The following is an 18,534-nucleotide window of genomic DNA, read 5'->3' on the forward strand; positions in this document are numbered from 1 at the left end:
AAAATCCTAGTGTCCTTAGTAACCAATTAACGGAACAGTGAACATCCACATGCTTGGCAGTCATGGGTAAGTGGTTAGGGCGTCAGACTTGTAGCTCAAAGGTTGCCGGTTCGACTCCCAACCCATCAGGTTGGTGGGGGGAGTAATTAACCAGCGCTCTCCCCCATGACTGAGGTACCCTGAGGATGGTACCGTCCTACCGCACTGCTCCCTTGGGGTGCCATTGAGGCCTGCCCCCTTGCACGGGTGAGGCATAAATGCAATTTTGTTGTGTGCAGTGTGCAGTGTTCACTTGTGTGCTGTGGAGTGCTGTGTCACAATGACAATGGGAGTTGGAGTTTCCCAATTGGGTTTTCACTTTCACTTGTCGTCATTCATCATAACTGCTCATCAATGACCAATGTGATGGTGATTCCCCGGGGGAACCAGAGGGCAGTGTTTTTAGGCCTTCTGTAGCCTTGTGCTCACCGTCGATGTTGAGCATCATCTTCCACATGGCAGGTCGTACGGACTGGTGGAAGCCGAACCACACCTCTCTACCGCCCCCCAGAGGGTGGTCGTAACCCTCGGGCGAGGAGAAGAAGGAGCGACCCACTGGCGTATACCTGACGGCAACAACATAGGGACAAAAAAGGTTTAAGACGCATTTTTAACAATATTCACTTACGATCGAACTCAATAACCTGATTAAATATGCTTCCTGATGAATATCAAGCCATTTAAAATGTGCATCAAATTGTTGCCATCATTGCCATCTAAAGGCCAAACGAGGTGACAGCACCATGCATGTATGGGCAATTTGCATGTGGTGGTGACATGGGGAATGTGCGCGTGTGTGTCTTCTTAAGACATGTATATTTGTATGTACAGTGTGTGTGTGTGTGTGTGTGTGTGTGTGTGTGTGTGTGTGTGTGTGTGTGTGTGTGTGTGTGTGTGTGTGTGTGTGTGTGTGTGTGTGTGTGTGCCTGTCTTGGGTGACGTGGTGCATACCACATTAACAATGCACTTTATACTGAGGAGTGTGTGTGTCCATGTCTGAGCTGTGTTTGTGTGTGATGTGTCTTATGTCACGGATGGCAGGTGTCTCAGCATCACATTGACTCTGTGCACTGGGTTGTTGGTGTGTGCCAGAGCATGGCAACCCGACCGAAGCCCGACGGGCCTGGTCGGAACCCGACGGGCCGGGCCGGGCTCGGACAAAAAAAATAGAATATCTGTCGGACTCGGGTCGGACTCGGGCTTGAAGCAAACAGACATTGTGAAAATTGTAAGCAACCAGAGGAAACGTTTCAGTTCATGCAAACGGCAGTTTTGTGATTAAAAAATAAATAATTGAATATGCATAAATGAAAATGTTGGTAGGCTACTCGTGCGAGTGATTATTATTGGCTGTATGCGCGCGCCAGTTACCAGTGGCGACATGGACGCTCACTCCCAGTCAGCCGAGTAGGGATGCCTAGTCAACTTGTTTTCTTAAAAGCGCCAAATCAACAGTTGTCAGCGGACGCGTGGTCTTTTGTTGTAGGCCTAGTGTAGCCTATGCCATGTTTTGGCATGCCGAGGCTGTCTTGAATGTTGAACATAAAATGACGAAGTTTGTCACTGCATTGTTCGCCAAGGATTACATTTCCAGCATGTGCTAGCAAGGAGCATAATATGGATAACTAAGAAGATGCACAAGCTACGTGGAGTAAGGTAGGAGAGGTTTCCTGTTACTACTTTGTCCGCTGTGACATATCATGTCCTTCACGTAGGTTCTTCTTAATTGTTGTCACTTTTACTGTACAGTTGTAACTATGCGCGTGCAACCTTTCCTGATTTTATATTGACCGCATGGACATCAGGGGAAATTACATTCTCTTGGGGGCCGAACAGGTTCTTCTGGGTTAAATTATAGCCCATCCTTCTTAACCACAAGGAGCAGCAGCTTCACAGGGCTCGCGGGGATTTATTTGCATTAACAGTAACGTAACAAATGCTTCGATAGCGTGCTGACTGCATCCAAAACGTATTCCCTAGTTTTCGCCTTTCTTATCCTCTCACGCCCCTCCCATGCATTTGGACACCGCACCCAATATCTCTGGTTTAGTCTAACCGAAGGAAACATAAGGTGCGCTGTCACATGTGTGTGTGTGTGTGTGTGTGTGTGTGTGTGTGTGTGTGTGTGTGTGTGTTTATACTTACTATGCGTGCGTAACTAAATTAGGCTACTGCAAATTGCCTCATCCTAACGTCTTTGCCTATCTTGGCTATTTATCACGTGCTATTTTGAGTATGGAGGAGCCCACATAGAAAATCTTGCTTGCGCACAGGTTCTGTTGTTATTACAGTGGTCTCGGGCTTCGGACGGGTTCGGACACAAACATTTTAAATAGTCTCGGGCTCGGGTCGGGGTCGATCACTTTTCTGTCGGCTGAGGGCCGGGCTCGGACAGAAAAATACGGCCCGAGCCACACTCTAGTGTGTGCGTGTTACATAATAGGTGGGTGCATGAGTGTCTGACGTCACGGATGGCAGGTGTCGCAGCACTACATCGACAGCGTGTTCTGGGTTGGTGTGCATGTCTCTTACGTCAAAGATGGCAGGTGTTGCGTGTACTGGGTCTAGTAGACGGCGTGCACAGGGTTGGTTGTGCATGTGCGCGCGTGTGTGTGTGCGTGTCTTACGTCATGGATAGCTGGAGTCTGAGGACCATGTCGACTGCGTGTACTGGGTTGGTTGTGTGTGCGTGTGTGTGTGTGTGTGTGTGTGTGTGTGTGTGTGTGTGTGTGTGTGTGTGTGTGTGTGTGTGTGTGTGTGTGTGTGTGTGTGTGTGTGTGTGTGTGTGTGTGTGTGTGTATGTATGTATGTATGTATGTACGTATGTACGTGTGTGTGTGTGAGTCTCTTACGTCATGGATGGCAGGTGTCTGAGCACCACGTCGACAGCGTGTACTGGGTTGGTGTTGATGGGCTTGTCCAGCTCCAGAGGTTCTGGCACCCCTCGACCCGTCAGGACCTCATGCAGAAGGTGCCAGCTGACCGGGGACACAAACTTGATGGACACCTTAAAGGGACGGTCCTTACCCCCCTCCCCCGGCAGAGTCACGTCCAGGTCCACCTGTCGACGAGCGCACACAACCAGGGGCAGAGTAAGTACGGTCAACATTTGTCATTATCAACATGCACTTTCGTCATTATTTTGTCATATTTTACATGCAATTCTGTTGCCAGTACCTCAAAAGACTTTGGTGTTTGGCATTCACAGTTACACATGATGGTGTCACAAATATACTGTGTTTTTAGCATCTTATAAAATAAATATCAGCCAGAACATGTTGCCAAAAATCTGTAGACCCCCCCAAGCTTCATGCTATTGCCTTTTAAATAAAGCTAGATTACAATTCAGTTTTAATTTGTTCATCCCTTATACACATTCTTGATTAGATGTCATTTTGTGATTTTAAAAAGCATTCTGCTCAAAAAATCAGTTGTTTATTGTTTAATCATTGTAATTAATCATCGTGATTTCAATTTTGACCCAAATAATCGAGGTTATCATTTGTTCCATAATTGTACGGCCCTAATTCCTTACTCCTGCGGATGCCACCGGGAGGGGGTTTGCGGTGTACAGGCTCCTCTTCCCATCGTACACAGGCCGTCGGTCCCCAAAGATGGTGACTTTGAAGTGCTCCACCATCGAGTCCACCACCTCCCTGTTCACACACACGCACGCAGACACAGACACGCACGCACACACGCGCGCGCAAGCATACACACACACACACACACACACACACACGCACACACACACACGCACACACACACACACACACACACACACACACACAGACACAGACACAGACACACACACACACACACACACAGACACACACGTTAGCATTGTCATTACACACCTGCTTCCGTCTAGCCAGCCAGTTTAATACGCTGACTACCTCATCGCATGTGCAACTCTTACACTTCTCCTAATTAGCAGCAATGCGTGTTCCCTCGACATGCGTGCGTGCGCGCGCGCGTGTGTGTGTGTGTGTGTGTGTGTGTGTGTGTGTGTGTGTGTGTGTGTGTGTGTGTGCACGCAAGCATTTGTCTACTCTATGCACAAGTTTGAAACGTGTGTGAGGTGGCAAAGTCTCTGGGGTGACTAGCTGAAGCTACTAGCTAATTACGTAGCTCCCTGGAGAAAGTTTGGGTGAGACAGACAGGGAAGACAAAGCAAGCACACAACGTACTATTTTCAAGACAAAAAAGAAATGCAATCCTGCAAAGGCCAGCAAACGGAAACGTTGAATAAAAACAAACCGGTCACTTGCTAAATACCTTGTGAACCTTTTTTTTTCTCCAACCCCATGAAAAGCAATACAATAAAAGAAGTGGCAAGCAGCTTGTTGTGGTGAGAATAAAGGATTTTTAAAAAGAGGAAAAGGGACTTTATCGTTATTTTAATAATGACAGAAGAGGAAGGCAGATATGCATTTTAACTAAGAAATTAAATGATGGAAAAAATGCCAGTCAGGCAGTGTGTAATGCTTGTGCGCATCTCTGGAGTGCTGTTGAGGGTGACTAGCCTGGTTATAAAGCTGCCTTCTTCCAATCAAATTATATTAAGAAAGTTCAACAGTTCCAAATTCCATGCACAGCTCCTAGGTGCTGGTAAACGCAGGAGTGTTCAATACTTAAAAAAAAAAAGAAGTCTACCGCACACTTTCTTGACCTTATGCTCATTTATTTAGAGCGAACAACGCATTTTGCCTCAGTGCGTCATCAGGCTCGCTCAGGTATTACCTGAGCTCTGTCAGGTGAGCTCTGTCAGCCACACATGACAGAGCTCAGGTAATACCGAAGGCGAAACACATTGTTCACTCTAATAAAACGAGCATAGTCAAGAAAGTGTGCGGTAGACTTCTTTCTTTTGATCTATTAAGAAAGTGTTTCCCAACAAACATTTGCTAGTCAAGGTGGTGGGGGGGTTAGCTGGTGGGGGGGTTAGCACTTTTACTGTATATGAACTATGATATGGCTGCCCCCCCCCTCTCACCAACAGCTTATGCAATTCCTGTGGAGCTACTTTAGAAACTGTATTTACAATAAAAAGCCTAATATTTTCAGGAGACCTAGTCTATGTGGGAAATGTTTGAAACGGCTGCCTTAACTATACGGTTCTGAAGAAAACCCTGAGATACCACCCATCCATCCATCCATCCCGATCAACTAAACACCCAGCCCTAGGTAGATGGAAGGGTCACACAACTTGCAGGTTGATGTGGTGTGTACATTTGTCAGGCTTGGTGTCCACCTCATAAAGTACAGTGTAGTAGAAGGGGCTTACCAAACTGGTCATGATTACCGTTAATATTTATTGAGGACCACCCATCACAGTTGACTAAACACCCAGGAGCCCTACTGTACGTGCCGGTTGAGGCTTGTCTTTGCAGCCATAGGTAGGGGGCTGCTACTAATGCTTGAGGACACTTGCCCTTGCCACCCTAGGTAGGGGACACACTACTGCTGGTTGACGAGTTGTGGACACTTGTGTCCTTCCAGCCCTCGGTAGGGGACACACAGCTGTGCTGGCCTGTTGACATGGTGTGGAAAAGTAGGTAGTACAATATGCTACTCTGAACTTGTGTTTTTTTTTCTCGCACACCTCTCAGCTGGCAGGTGTGTAGGAGATGGCCCATGGGTCACTCATCAGACAACTTGGAAAACATCTCCTGCACACTTGCTATAACACCTGATGAAGGTATAGGACCGAAACAAAAGAGGTTGGATTAATAAAGACGATTCAAAACCCGTCCACCCAATGCAAAAGAGTGTGCTCAAATTGGGTCTCCTAAGGGGGCGTTGTCTAGTTTTGAGGTGTTTGCACGAGACGTGCGCTACCGCCATCGACAGTGCTAAGGGGACTATTCTCAACCTCAGGACTCCGAAGGTCTCCTAACCGAAGGTCTCCTAAAGGGGCGTTCACCCGACATAAAGTGGATACCGGAAAATAACTAGAATGACGTATCTCTGTCTATAAGATCTCTTCCGAAACGTTGCGTATTAATGAAAACAGCAAAAGGGTCAGTGTGACAATATGCTACTACTCACCTGTTGACGCGGCGTGGGCACTTGTCAGGCTTGATGTCCACCTCGTAGAGGTAGACGTCCATCTTGGGGATCTCCACCTGGAAGCAGTTGGCCAGCAGGCGGATGGGCTTCCCCATGGTGCCATAGCCGGGCCGCCGAGGCACGGAGAACAGGGACTGCGCCCCAACCACTCCTGATGGAGAAGGAGGAGAGAGGGGGAGAGAGAGAGAGAGAGAGAGAGAGAGAGAGAGAGAGAGAGAGAGAGAGAGAGAGAGAGAGAGAGAGAGAGAGAGAGAGAGACAGAGACAGAGGCAGAGAGTGAGGAAGTGAGAGAGCAAGAGAGAGAGCAAGAGAGCAAGAGACGGAGAAAGATAGAGAGAGAGAGAGAGAGAGAGAGACAGAGAGGAAGTGAGAGAGCAAGAGACGGAGAGAGAGAGAGAGAGAGAGAGAGAGAGAGAGAGAGAGAGAGAGAGAGAGAGAGAGAGAGCGAGAGAGAGAGTGAGAGAGAGTAAGAGAGAGCGAGAGAGAGAGAGCAAGAGAGAGAGAGAGAGAGAGTAAGAGAGAGCAAGAGAGAGCGAGAGAGAGCGAGAGAGAGAGAGAGAGAGAAATTTTTATTTTTACATTGCTTTTCACAGACAAGGCATTCACAAAGTGCAACACATTTTTTTTGGTCTTTTTTACTTTATTTATGATCGTACAGTGCAGGTGACAGGAAGCAAGTTGGGAGACAGAGACGGGGAAGGGTTGGCAAAGGACCCGTGCCAGGAATCGAACCCGGGTCCGCCGCATAGCAAACGTGTGCCCTACCATATGCGCCACAGTAGGCCCGTGCATTACAATTTTAATATGGTAGAGAGAGGGGTGGGCAATGGGAGAAAGAGACCAGAGGAAAGATACAGTATGGGAGAGGAAGGGGAGGATAGAGAAAGACACACACAGAAAAGTAAGGATGGACAAAGAGAGGGTCCAGAACTAAAAAGGACAACCGTGCAGACACAGAGAAAGACTGAAAGAGGAAACCAAGATAAAGTGAGTCGAGTGTTGGTGGAAATGAGAGAGAAACCGAGAAACAGAAAGAAAGAGGAAAAGGTTGACAAAAAGGATGAAGATGACGAGAGAGAGAGAGAGAGAGAGAGAGAGAAGGAGAGAGAGAGAGAGAGAGAGAGAGAGAGAGAGAGAGAGAGAGAGAGGAGGAGGCCGGGCGGGAGACAAGAACAGACAAGAGAGCTTTAATCTGATGTTTGGATCTCTAAAAATAACTGCGTCCGTCCAGGCCCTTTGACAAGAGGGAATGACATCACAAAGAGACGAGACATGGAAAAGCACTGTTACACAGCACAGACTTGGACATGCTACTAGCATTTAGCTTGCGTAGTGATTCAGCACGCCTGACTTAAGCCATCTGTAGACGATGGCCGCTAGCCGCGCTAGCCTTCGCAATGGTACACCCACATCAGAGATTCTTTAAGTATATAGAGATATGCCAATGTAATTACCAGGTTCCGGTCTGCCTAAAGGGGCGTGTCATAATACTCCTAGCATTGAATAGAACAGTCCTTAGGTCTGCCTAGGTCTGCCTAAAGGGGGATTTCCCCCCCCTCCCCCTTGCAATAATAGAACCCGGAAACAATGGGCCAATGGAACCTCTCTCTCTCTACTCTCTCTGGCCCAACTGTCCCTTTAACTGTCAGGCCACAGACTGACCTACTTCAATTACTGACTCTCACAGGGGACTTTGATAGTTAAGGTTGTGGCTGCTTTACGAGGGTGCAGGGAAGAGGGATGGTTGACGTAATTACTGGACAAGTATTACTCATATTGCCATGTTAATATATTCATATTATATAGGCCTACTCGTATTACTCATGTTCTTGTCAGCGCATCTGTTTTAAGCTTTCAAGCTAATATAAATGCGATTCAAATGACGGACCGAGAGTACTGTCAAACACACAACCTCCAACCTACAGTCCAATTAGCCCAAATCCAAGTAAAGTGCTCCTCTATTTGTTGCGAGGGGATGCCCTCAGCCTTTGGGCCGTTGAGGTGGACACCTTAACCACAGAGCTCTGAGGGCGAAACACTGCATTTTTTATGCTGCCTCACCATTAAATAGGAAGCAGTTCACTATGACTGAGGCCTAATCATTCTCTTCGTCTGTCTTCCCAACAGCTCCGACTGTATGCTGAGATCCCTGTGTTTAGGCCTCGAATTACGATACCCTCGTAGACTTTTACTAGTGAGAAGTAGTAAGGATATGGTGATAAATGAGCAGAAGTTTACGAACGACTAAGGTCAGGCTATCTGTGTTTAGACTAGCTAACAGAATGGTGTTCTGCACTGAATCGCTTTCTCTCTCCCTCACACACTGACACAGAATGGACTTCTAAAATAGAATTCTAGTCCATCTATTCTATACATAGTGCTCCGAGTCTCTGGCACTATACAAACTGACTCTGATCACATGTTCTCCTGAGGTATAACCATGACGACAGTGTACCTGTGTGGCTAGACGCCTCGCCATAGCAACTACTAGTCACCCAGAGCACTGAGCAGCAGGAGAGGAGATGAGAGGGGAGAAGAGGAGAGGAGAGAGGAGAAAGAAGAGGAGGGCAGAGAAGAAGAGAAGAACAGGTGTCTTCCACCCTCCCTCCTACCACAGCTGCACAGGTTTTTGCATCCACACACACACACACACACACACACACACACACACACACACACACACACACACACACACACACACACACACACACACACACACACACACACACACACACACTTAACCCTTTACAACAAACACACATACACACATGCATGCATGCATGCACACGCACACGCACACACCTCCAAGCACAATTTGCAACAAAATCCCTCCACAATGTGGAATGCAGCCACTGAACAAGCTACTACTTTCTTTTAGTGGTGGTGGTGGTGGGTTCAAGGCCAGCACACCAAGTAGTTGTGACAAACTAAACATCAGGGCAAGTTTTTTTTTTTTTTTTTTTTAATCACGCTTGTGAGAAACTCTGAAACTTCCAAAATGTCTTCCTTTCAAGGCCAAGAGCATTGGCAACACTTGTGCTGCCGCAGGGCCCAGAGTTCAAATCTAATCTGCCCTCTCTGTAGCCATCAAACACCAGTGCCCCTCTCACAACAGCTTGCAGCTACACCAGGCCTCACTGTGTGTGTGTGTGTGTGTGTGTGTGTGTGTGTGTGTGTGTGTGTGTGTGTGTGTGTGTGTGTGTGTGTGTGTGTGCGTGCGTGCACGTTGGTGCGTGCGTGTGTGTGTGTGAGAGAGAGAGAGCGATAGAGAATACTGAATTCAGATTGTTGGGTGTTCTTTTAGAAGTGGTGAGCAAAAACACTTTGTGAGGTAAATCAAAATGCAACATCAGCTGCATTGTGTTGCTATGCCAATCATGATGTGCATGACAGGATTAAGACATGGTGCAGCAATCAAATTCTACCTACAAATGAGCCACTTTATCTCAGAGGGCAGTCAGAAGTAGTATAAAAGGGCAGATGAGCACATGCAGTAAGAGAATTATGTTTTAAAAGTGAAAGGGTTGAAGTTTTCCTGCAGGCTAAAACACGGGACATTTGGTCCTATTGTATTGTTTGCATATGGGAACAGGAGCAGGCGGTTTATCTCGTGATACCGACGGACAGAGCTGGAGTTGTTCTTCATCAGGCCGTTGTCATGGCCACGGCTTTTGAGAAGGGCCACGCACCTGACGGAGCAGCAGAGCAACACCTGCGGGTGACAGCCGAACCGCACTCACGTGAGTGACGTGGCCATCATTCTAACCGCACACATGGCATTGGGTGACTGCAGAAAACCATCACGCCAACTGCCAGACAGAATAATTTGCTTGCCAAACCTGTTCTGATACAAAAAAGACAGTTGGCAAAGAAAGACATTCGTATGGTCTGCATTTGCCTCCGACTTACACGTGTCATCTCTGTTTGCACCTGTGGTAAGGAAACCCATATTTTATACCACCTTGGAGTCCATCTGGCAAATGCATCTAAGTCCCCGTCGAAGACAATATGCTTTACTAAGCCCGTTTTCAGTAGAAACTGTCAGAACCTAAACATGTTGTCGTGGGCCTTCTGAAACGACATTTCTAAACTTTGTCAACTGATTTACTTGCCACGGCGAGTGGATGACATAAAAAGTAGAATAGGAAGCCTACCTGTAGTACCGATTTCCATTCATGAGGTCTCTGTCCGGATACTTCCCGGCTCTCAATGATCGAACTCGGTTCAAGTTTCCCTAACGTTACTCAACGCTACTGCTCCGGTGTCGCAGGTTCACCGCACAACGCCTGTCTGCAGACGACTCCCCGGCTTCTGTCGCTGGTGTGAAAAACGGCCCGCTTGGGGGGTCCGCTTGGCCGGAGGTCCACCCGGCCTCCGTCTTCTTTGCCTACAAGCGCCGACTTCACGACGTATCCTTCACTCTGTCGAGGTTCCGTAATTGCTCCCAGCTGACAACCAATGCCTTCCAACAAACTCCCTAGAGTCTCTGAAAATATTTTTATAGCTAGTTTGGTTAGCCAGCTAGCTACCTCGAACAGTCTCTGGGCGGTTGTGGTAGCAGATCTAGCAAGCTAATGAGGCGTCGGAAATGTCAAACAATACTGACGGAGAGGAGAGGGAGCAGCCGGGAAGTAAATGCCTCATTCACGGCACCGAAATTGAGGGTCTTGGGACTTGTTATCCCCGGTGACTTCGGTTTACCCCCGGTCCTCTCGCTCCTGTAACCGGTTTGGCGTTTCTCCCTTTCCCCGTCAGGGAATTCCAACAGGAAATACCAACTGTCGAAATTATCGTCACATCCGGGAGTCAGATGTCAAATTTCTGGTGTTCTGAACAAGTACAGTCTGTGCTGCACAAAATTGTATTTATTCAATCATTCTGGTATATTTGGACAATTGATGATGATGTATGTACATTTGGTGACAGAGACATTGTTTATTGTTTAGTGCAGTTATTGTTTTAATGCAAAGCTGACTTTGAAATAGCAAAATTAGGAATGTCTAAACGACCAGATGCCACCCAAATTCGCACCCACTTCATGACAGTGTGGGAGGCATTTAATGACATTTCATCACATGACTGTTCCTAAAATGTAACTCTTGATTGATTCTAATTCAATTCAGCATGTTTGTTCAAGGGCCACTCGATCTTGACAATATCTTCTCAAGAAGATTGCACTTTGATTGCACTCAATTGCACTTTGATGGTGCCTTAACTTTGAACTTAGTAGCCTGCTTGGTGGTGAGTTAATACAACAGATTTACACAGATGATAAGTGTTCATCTGTGTGATTCATAGCTGTGGGTTATTGCCAGGTGGCGCTAGTGTACGGCATTTGGCATACGGCTGTAGAAATGTGCCGAGGAAGCAGAAGCAGTAGCCTACAGGAAATGCTGCACTAGAGCTGAATGAAGAAAACTGTTGTTTAGTCTAACAGCAAAGTTTTATTTTATTTAGTAATCATGTCAAAACTTCGTATACAGTTGCTATACTCTCGTGTCATTCACGGGGTATCTAATCAGCCGTACTAACAGAGGGAAGTAGTGCTACATTTAAAGTAAGTTAACAGCTGGTGGAACTCGCATGATAAAAATCAAAGTCCATTTGCCCTGCCCATGCACGTTGATTATGCCTTTTCACTGGAATCAGATATCCTCCTGGTTATTCCATGTAATATGGTGGTATGCGCGGTGTGCGTGATTTCTCCAATTCCCTGTTTTTCAGACTGATCTTTATTTTGTGTAGTAATGGATAAAGTGATCAACTGTTTCCGCAAGAAGCCAGACGCGGTGGCTCGGCTCATATGTTTCCCGTGGGCAGGAGGAGGCTCCATCCACTACGCGCGATGGGGCAACCTGATGAGTTCAGTCGAAGGTGAGTGACGGGCAGCTCACAGCAAAGACGTGGGTTGCTAAATCTGGGCTCAAACGAAACTAACTCCAGTTGAATTACAATGCTGTCATCATGTCTGCACAATGAATAGAAAACATGATTCCCACTATGATAGGCCTACTACCGGTATGTAATGGAGTTACTTACTGTAAAATATACAATAGTTCATTACATGATTATAACGACTAAGATTTTCTATTCTATTAGGCTATTGTTTACATTGTAGTATCATGTAGTAATGTGCAACATAACAGGTGGCGTGTTCATAAAATGACACTGTATCCTTGTATTAATAATCAATAATTAATCTTTATTCCTTTCACACATCCATGATTATGACATCTGTTATAAGTCAGTTATTGGCTTTTCTCTTCCATGTACTGTACTATAGTGTTTGCTGTACGGCTCCCTGGGAGGGAGTCTCGGATGAAGGAGCCGTTCCACCAGAGCATGCAGCAGGTGGTGGAGGAGGTGGTCGGGGCATTGCTACCTGTCCTCAGGGAGAAGCCTTTTGCCCTCTTTGGCCACAGGTGAGCCGGAGGAGGACAAACACAATCAGGGCTGGACTGGGACAGAAAAACAGCCCAGGTGTGACGGAGGTGTTCCTGCACAGCTCGTACCCTTTGGGGACGCGAACCTGCCACCTCGTCAACTACATCTGTTCGGCAATGGGAGTCACAGTATGAGCATGCTTCGCTAAAGGGCCGATCCGATAGCCCAACGCTACCACACTATATTGAGGCTTCGGGAGGGAGGTTTACTAACGTTCCACGCTGAACTCTGCTAGTTGGCATCCATTACACAGGCATCCCTGACCTTCCGCGATATTATGATTAGCTAATTTCACTGTCTTTTATAAAACAGACCAATGGGTCGCCCCATCTAAATTGAGGGCCGTTGCAATATGCGACCTTGCCTCCTCCACTTGCGCTTGTCTCCTTGTCCCGCCTCCTGGCCCCTCCTCCGTGGAGAAAACGACAAAGTTCCCAGCTGTCAGCCTAGCCACAACAACTTTTGAGGGACTGTTTTTCATTCACCATCCCAATTGCAAATGAGAAAAAGACTCTACAATTGAGCCTTTGCAAGATATTGAAATATAATGCTGTTGTCAGTGATGTCATCATGACATATTACTTCCTGGTGTGAGGAGAGAAGCAAGTGGAGGAGGCAAGGTCACATATTGCAACGCACTCCCAGTCTCTAAGGGGAAAGCAAACAAACAAAAAATTAACAGCGTCGGCCCCTGAGGACTGTCATGGAAATGCTCTGTATGCCAGACTACCAGTCCAGCCCTGAACACAGTTCTTAAAAGGTTATCCACCATCTTAAATGACAGATAAGAGTTCATCCACGTATCGATACAGTTTATCCTTTCATCCTGTTTACATGTCATTCCATTTTGAAGAGACCATCAAAATGGGACAGTTAAGAACAGCTTGTGATGCACTGTATATTCACCAAGAAGTACATATTTTACCACAGCACCTCTGATTAACACTGTAACGAGACCAGAAAAGATACTTGTCCCACGTAGCACTAGAGCCTATTAGCACATCTCGTAAGGGAAAAGTTACACCTACTCTCTTCCTGTTGTCCCTGTCAGCTTTGGTGCCATGTCCTGTTTTGCCTTTGCGGAGTACCTGAAGAGAAGTCACGGCATGGAGCCTCTCCACGTCTTCCTCTCTGGAGCGTCTGCTCCTTATGTGAGTACAACAGACTTAGCAGAGGCTGTCACACACATTAAGCCCCTTTACTTGCATGTCCTAGACATACAAAGGAGTTGAAAAATGTGATTAAAAAGAGTTTGCGGAGGTTGTTCATTGGGTGCGGAATTCCACATAAAACATAGATGAGTGAATGAAGGGAGTTACAGACGGCCCTCTTCAGATTTTTCTGTGTTTATAGGGTTAAAGTCAGTTATGAATTTGTTTTGCCGCCTTGTACTCACGGGCTACGACTGCGCAAACCAAGTTTGGAGCATCACAATTCCGCTACTAACCATTACATTGTTTGAATAGTGTTGCTTAAAAAGTGTTTTCCTTTGCTCTTACTTACTGATCATGTCTAGTCCGAGACACGCCTCAATGCACCCTCCAGGAGTGGCCTGTCAGACGAGGACTTTCTCCATTGGATGAGCACCATCGGGGGCACGCCCCCAGAACTACTGGCCAATCCGGAGGTGATGAAGCTTTTCCTTCCCCCACTGAAGGCAGACCTTCATGTAATTGAAACCTATAGGTAAGTGTAGAAAAAAATGGAAGCTAGCTTAGCTTTATACTGATAATGTTTCTGTAAACATAGTTTGGGAGTGCGCCAAGCACTCATAGGTGACTAGTGAACATGGGATGGGTTGGCCCTACCGTGGCCTAACGGTAGGGCACTCGTTTCAAACGCGGCCAACGCAGGTTCGATTCCAGGTCTGGGTCCTTTGCCAGCCCTTCCCCGTCTCTCATCCCAACTCGCTTCCTGTCTGTCCTTCACTATTCTCTCTCTCTCAAAAAAAAACATGGGATACATGGGTAAACATAGCTGTCAGTTAGTGAAATGCCATCTTCCTCTAGGGGGCAGTAGAGGATGGAGGGTCCAGGGCAGGGGCCCTTCTAGTAAAATAAAAGGATGAAGACAATTTTGTGTTCTCTGGGTGTTCCAGTCTGTAGTCTTGCCTTGATAAACATACTGTACATATATTATTGAAATCTATCGTCATGTACAGGATGTAGACATACTGTACGTACATTAGAGGTGTACGAAATCTGATTCTAGAAGTCCAGGGACAGTGAGACAGATTAATTAAGAATTGAAATGAAGTATTAAAAAAAAATACTGTTTGATAATTGATGCCTCATATGATGTCATGCCTTAAAACTCATCTGTTTCAGTTAGCCTATTCTTCATGATTCTTTAACTCTATTTTGTTTTATTTTATTTTTATCTATTTTCTATATATTTATTTTTTGTTTACAATCTATTTATCTGTCTTGTTTTATTTTGCCTCTCTCTGTACAGTGTCCTTGAGTTTTTTGAAAGGCGCTTTTAAATGAAAGGCATTATTATTATTATTATTATTATTATTATTATTATTATTATTATGTCCTTCCAGATGCCCTCGGCCAGACACGCCCTTCCTGTCCTGTCCGGTTTCCTGCTTCGATGGAAAGCAAGACATGCCACATGATCTCAAAGGTCAGCTGAGACTCCCTCTACCTGTCACCTGTGACTGCCTGTCATGTGACCTGACCCCTTGTTGTTGCCATGGTAGCAACCACGACCCACAATGCAAAGGGGGTGCGATGGGTGGATATGACATATGGAAGCAGGAGTTAGCTGAATGTAGGCCTTGTTTGAAGTGACTGACACACACCATGGTTTGCTTAAGGCAATGCATGCTGGATTTTATATTGTTTTTTGACAATCTCATCTGTACATCACTGAAGTATAGGTCATTTATCAACCCATGCCGTAGTAGGCTATGCTGGCATTCAAATGGGCTGAAAACTGTCCAAACATGTAGCCGATTCAAGTGAGCCTAAAGTTGTGCCTTACTGTACTCTCCCTCTCTTAGCGCATTCAGGCCGACTGAGAACCGTGCCGGTGACCGTTCTCGCACCTAATCGCGAACCGTCCGTCGTGTTCACACCACAGATTTTAGCGTTCGCAAACCGGAAAGTTGGTTCGCAATGCGAACCGCAAAATACTAGGTTTTTCTCCGGGAACCGTGATGACAGCGTGGCCGTCAGCAGGTTCATCCGGGTAACACAGTCACGTGCAGGAAAAGTTCAGAGCCCGGTATGAACACGGGCGGTTAGCAGATAAGCACTCTTCAGGCTCCGTTCTGGTCGGCCTGAAAGCCCTATCTGTGGGCACATCTGTTGAAGTGTGTGTGTGTGCGTGCGTGTGTATGTGTGTGTGTGTGTGTCTGTGTGATGAAAGCAGTTGTATTGCTTTTGTTCTTTTAAGTGCTGCCAGTTGACTGTCCTCTCTCTCTCTCTCTCTCTCTCTCTCTCTCTCTCTCTCTCTCTCTCTCTCTCTCTCTCTCTGGCAGCCTGGAAGGACATGACCAGTGGAGACTTCAGCATCCAGATGCTGCCAGGTGCCCACTTCTACCTGAAGGAGGCAGCCAATGAGAAGATCATCCTGGACCATGTGACTAAACACCTGGAGACAGCGGAGATGGACTACCTGTGACTGTGACCTGTAGATATACACACATGACCCACTGAAGCACCTTTGAGAGTCCCATGAGATGTCAGTATCTTTCCTGTATGGGATTCAAAGAAAGACATTTGAAAGCCTTCAAAGAGACTCATTGATCTGTTTCTTGGGATTGAAGGAAAGAAAGATGTTTGAAAGTCTTCAAAGAAACTCATTGATCTCTAAGCAACTCTGCTTCTTCTTTAAGCTCGAAAAGCTCAGGATTCCAGAAGAAGTCAATTTGCTTACAGCTTAACTTTTTGTATAACATGCCCTGGATGAAGGAGAATCTTCACAAACATGTTTGACTGTGGTATACCTGGCACGTCAGGGTGGTGTAACCACAGCCAATGACACTTTTCTATGGATTAAATGCTTTTCAGATGCGCCGTCCAAGCATCTCTATAAGAGGCTGTGTACGTTCGTCCATCCGTCCGTCTGTCCGTCTGTCCGTCTGAAACGCTTTCTTTGTCTGAAACACTTTCTTTAAATCGGGCACCCGCCACGTCACAATGCCAAAGTCAGCAGACCGAAACTACAGAAACTGGACAGGGTGAAGAAATTGCCTTTTCATGAATATCCTTACACTTACGATATAATATTTTGCTGTAGTATTAACTTCAAGACCCCCAGGTCGTCAGATCAGACCTCATTTCTGACATTTCCACTATGGGGCAGAAAGTAACTGACATGAGCCAGGAAATCCTGTCATTGAAAAGAAAATTGAAAACAAAAGAAGAGCAGAACAGTTTTCTATAACACCACAACGCAAAATTACAGCGGTTGGTGGATGAGGTCTTGAGAGACAGGCCAGGTAATCATTCTAGCCATTATTTTACATCAAATATACTCAACACATCAAAAACCTTTGAGCAAAATAATAAAAAATCTTCAGTATTTTATGTCCAAACGGCATGATTTATGTTTATGATGAATACATTCATAAAGAAAACCTCTCTCACAAATATATTTTACACAGTAACCGAACGCCACGTCATAATTGCAGCTATGCTGTTCACCTGTACACCTGTTCATTTCAATCAATAAGCAACCAGTGGACGCATCTTTGTCCGCCTGTTGGACTTGTTTTGTTTTTAGTGGATTATCTAAGAAGCATATTTATTGCAGTGCATTAATTACCAATTACCAATTAATTTATGGACATTATCTCTGGTTGTAGTAACAATTTTCAATGGGGTTTCATTTCTGGTGATTTAGAATTAAACTTGTGAGTTAGCGCCAAAACGTGGCATGGAAATCTACGGGGTATATTGAAGAGTGAAGTGTGGGACACCAGGTCAGCAAACAAGAACAGCTGACGGCAAAGCATCAAGGATATCTGGGCTTCCATTACTCCCATGCACTGTTTCTGCCATTGACTTCAATGTTAAACGCATCATGGCCGTTATTAAGACAGAGAGAGTCCTAACCAAGTATTGAACATTGCATGTTATGTAGAAAGTACCAGATTTCAACTGATTTGATGTGCACTGATGTGAAACGAATTTTGATGAAGAAAATTGTGATTTTATTACAATATGATGCGAATTCCCCAATTCATGGGTTTTTTTAGCTGGAAGACCAAAATATGTAAAAAGAAAAAATTGAATGATTGGAATAGTTAAAAAACTGGTCCATGAATCTACAATCCATGACAGTTTAACATTATTGATGGAATTATGGAAATAAATCAACTTTTTCATGCTATTCTAATAAAGTGGCCTGGAGCTGTAGTTTTGGTACATTTGTATTTATCAACTGTTCACAACAGCTTTTTTGTTTACTTTTGTTTTTTGTTGTTGTCGTTCTTTTCCCCCCTGAATTACTCATGTGGAATAACGCACCGAGCGAAACTTCCTGAGAGAGACAAAGGTGCAGACACCAGCTCTAACTTTACTCATGTAGCCTCATGTATTTATTAACATTTCAAGTCACTACTGATTTAAGCTGGGCCAAGAGTTCCTACATTTACCATGACAGGGCTTCCTATATACTTGTAGATTCTGGCAAGGCCTAACCTTGCATGGGTCGTGGCACACTATTTTTCCTGTGCACCCCCTTTCACAACCATAGTCTACTGTCTGTGTCTGTGTGTCAGTGCCCCTTATCGGCCCTATAAAATAACAGTAATAGTAGTAGAAATGTTTAGTGATACAATTGGTTATTATAATGCCGTTCTTAACTAATAGGAATATTGCTGAGCTTATTTTTTATTATCTTGGTGTGTACATGAATTATTATTCAATATGTTGTGCTATACTTTTTATTCCAATTTGCAGCGGACCCCCATTTCTATTTGTATTTGTATTTAACATATTAATAACAAAATAAAAAGATTTT

The 18,534-nt window shown here is 45.5% G+C and overlaps 2 protein-coding genes across 7 annotated transcripts in view; one reads left to right on the forward strand and one right to left on the reverse strand.

The window, feature by feature from the left end:
* Nucleotides 1–10,362, reverse strand: part of ago3b (argonaute RISC catalytic component 3b) — a 27,663-nt gene extending 17,301 nt beyond the window's left edge. For both annotated transcript variants that reach the window (XM_063185845.1, XM_063185844.1), the window contains exons 1-5: nucleotides 10,266–10,362; nucleotides 6,091–6,262; nucleotides 3,575–3,695; nucleotides 2,892–3,100; nucleotides 469–605 (exon numbers count right to left, since the gene is read on the reverse strand). In XM_063185845.1, the coding sequence (XP_063041915.1) occupies nucleotides 469–605; nucleotides 2,892–3,100; nucleotides 3,575–3,695; nucleotides 6,091–6,262; nucleotides 10,266–10,284 (658 nt within the window). In that variant the 5' untranslated portion in view covers nucleotides 10,285–10,362. The remainder of the gene's footprint in view (nucleotides 1–468; nucleotides 606–2,891; nucleotides 3,101–3,574; nucleotides 3,696–6,090; nucleotides 6,263–10,265) is intronic.
* Nucleotides 9,612–18,530, forward strand: olah (oleoyl-ACP hydrolase). 5 transcript variants are annotated; one of them, XM_063185869.1, is made up of 7 exons: nucleotides 9,612–9,851; nucleotides 11,857–11,985; nucleotides 12,395–12,533; nucleotides 13,607–13,706; nucleotides 14,072–14,241; nucleotides 15,104–15,186; nucleotides 16,046–18,530. In XM_063185869.1, exons 1-7 carry the CDS (start codon nucleotides 9,770–9,772, stop codon nucleotides 16,186–16,188), a joined length of 846 nt encoding a protein of 281 aa, XP_063041939.1. In that variant the 5' UTR covers nucleotides 9,612–9,769; the 3' UTR covers nucleotides 16,189–18,530. The 5 variants fall into 5 exon arrangements, with proteins under 5 accessions (XP_063041939.1, XP_063041943.1, XP_063041942.1 ...); XM_063185873.1 differs by lacking the exon at nucleotides 9,612–9,851 and adding an exon at nucleotides 10,468–10,540; XM_063185872.1 differs by lacking the exon at nucleotides 9,612–9,851 and adding an exon at nucleotides 10,917–11,017.
* Nucleotides 18,531–18,534: the final 4 nt, after the last annotated feature.

The sequence above is a fragment of the Engraulis encrasicolus genome, chromosome 20 (genome assembly GCF_034702125.1).
Source record: "Engraulis encrasicolus isolate BLACKSEA-1 chromosome 20, IST_EnEncr_1.0, whole genome shotgun sequence".
NCBI classification, from domain to species: domain Eukaryota; kingdom Metazoa; phylum Chordata; class Actinopteri; order Clupeiformes; family Engraulidae; genus Engraulis; species Engraulis encrasicolus.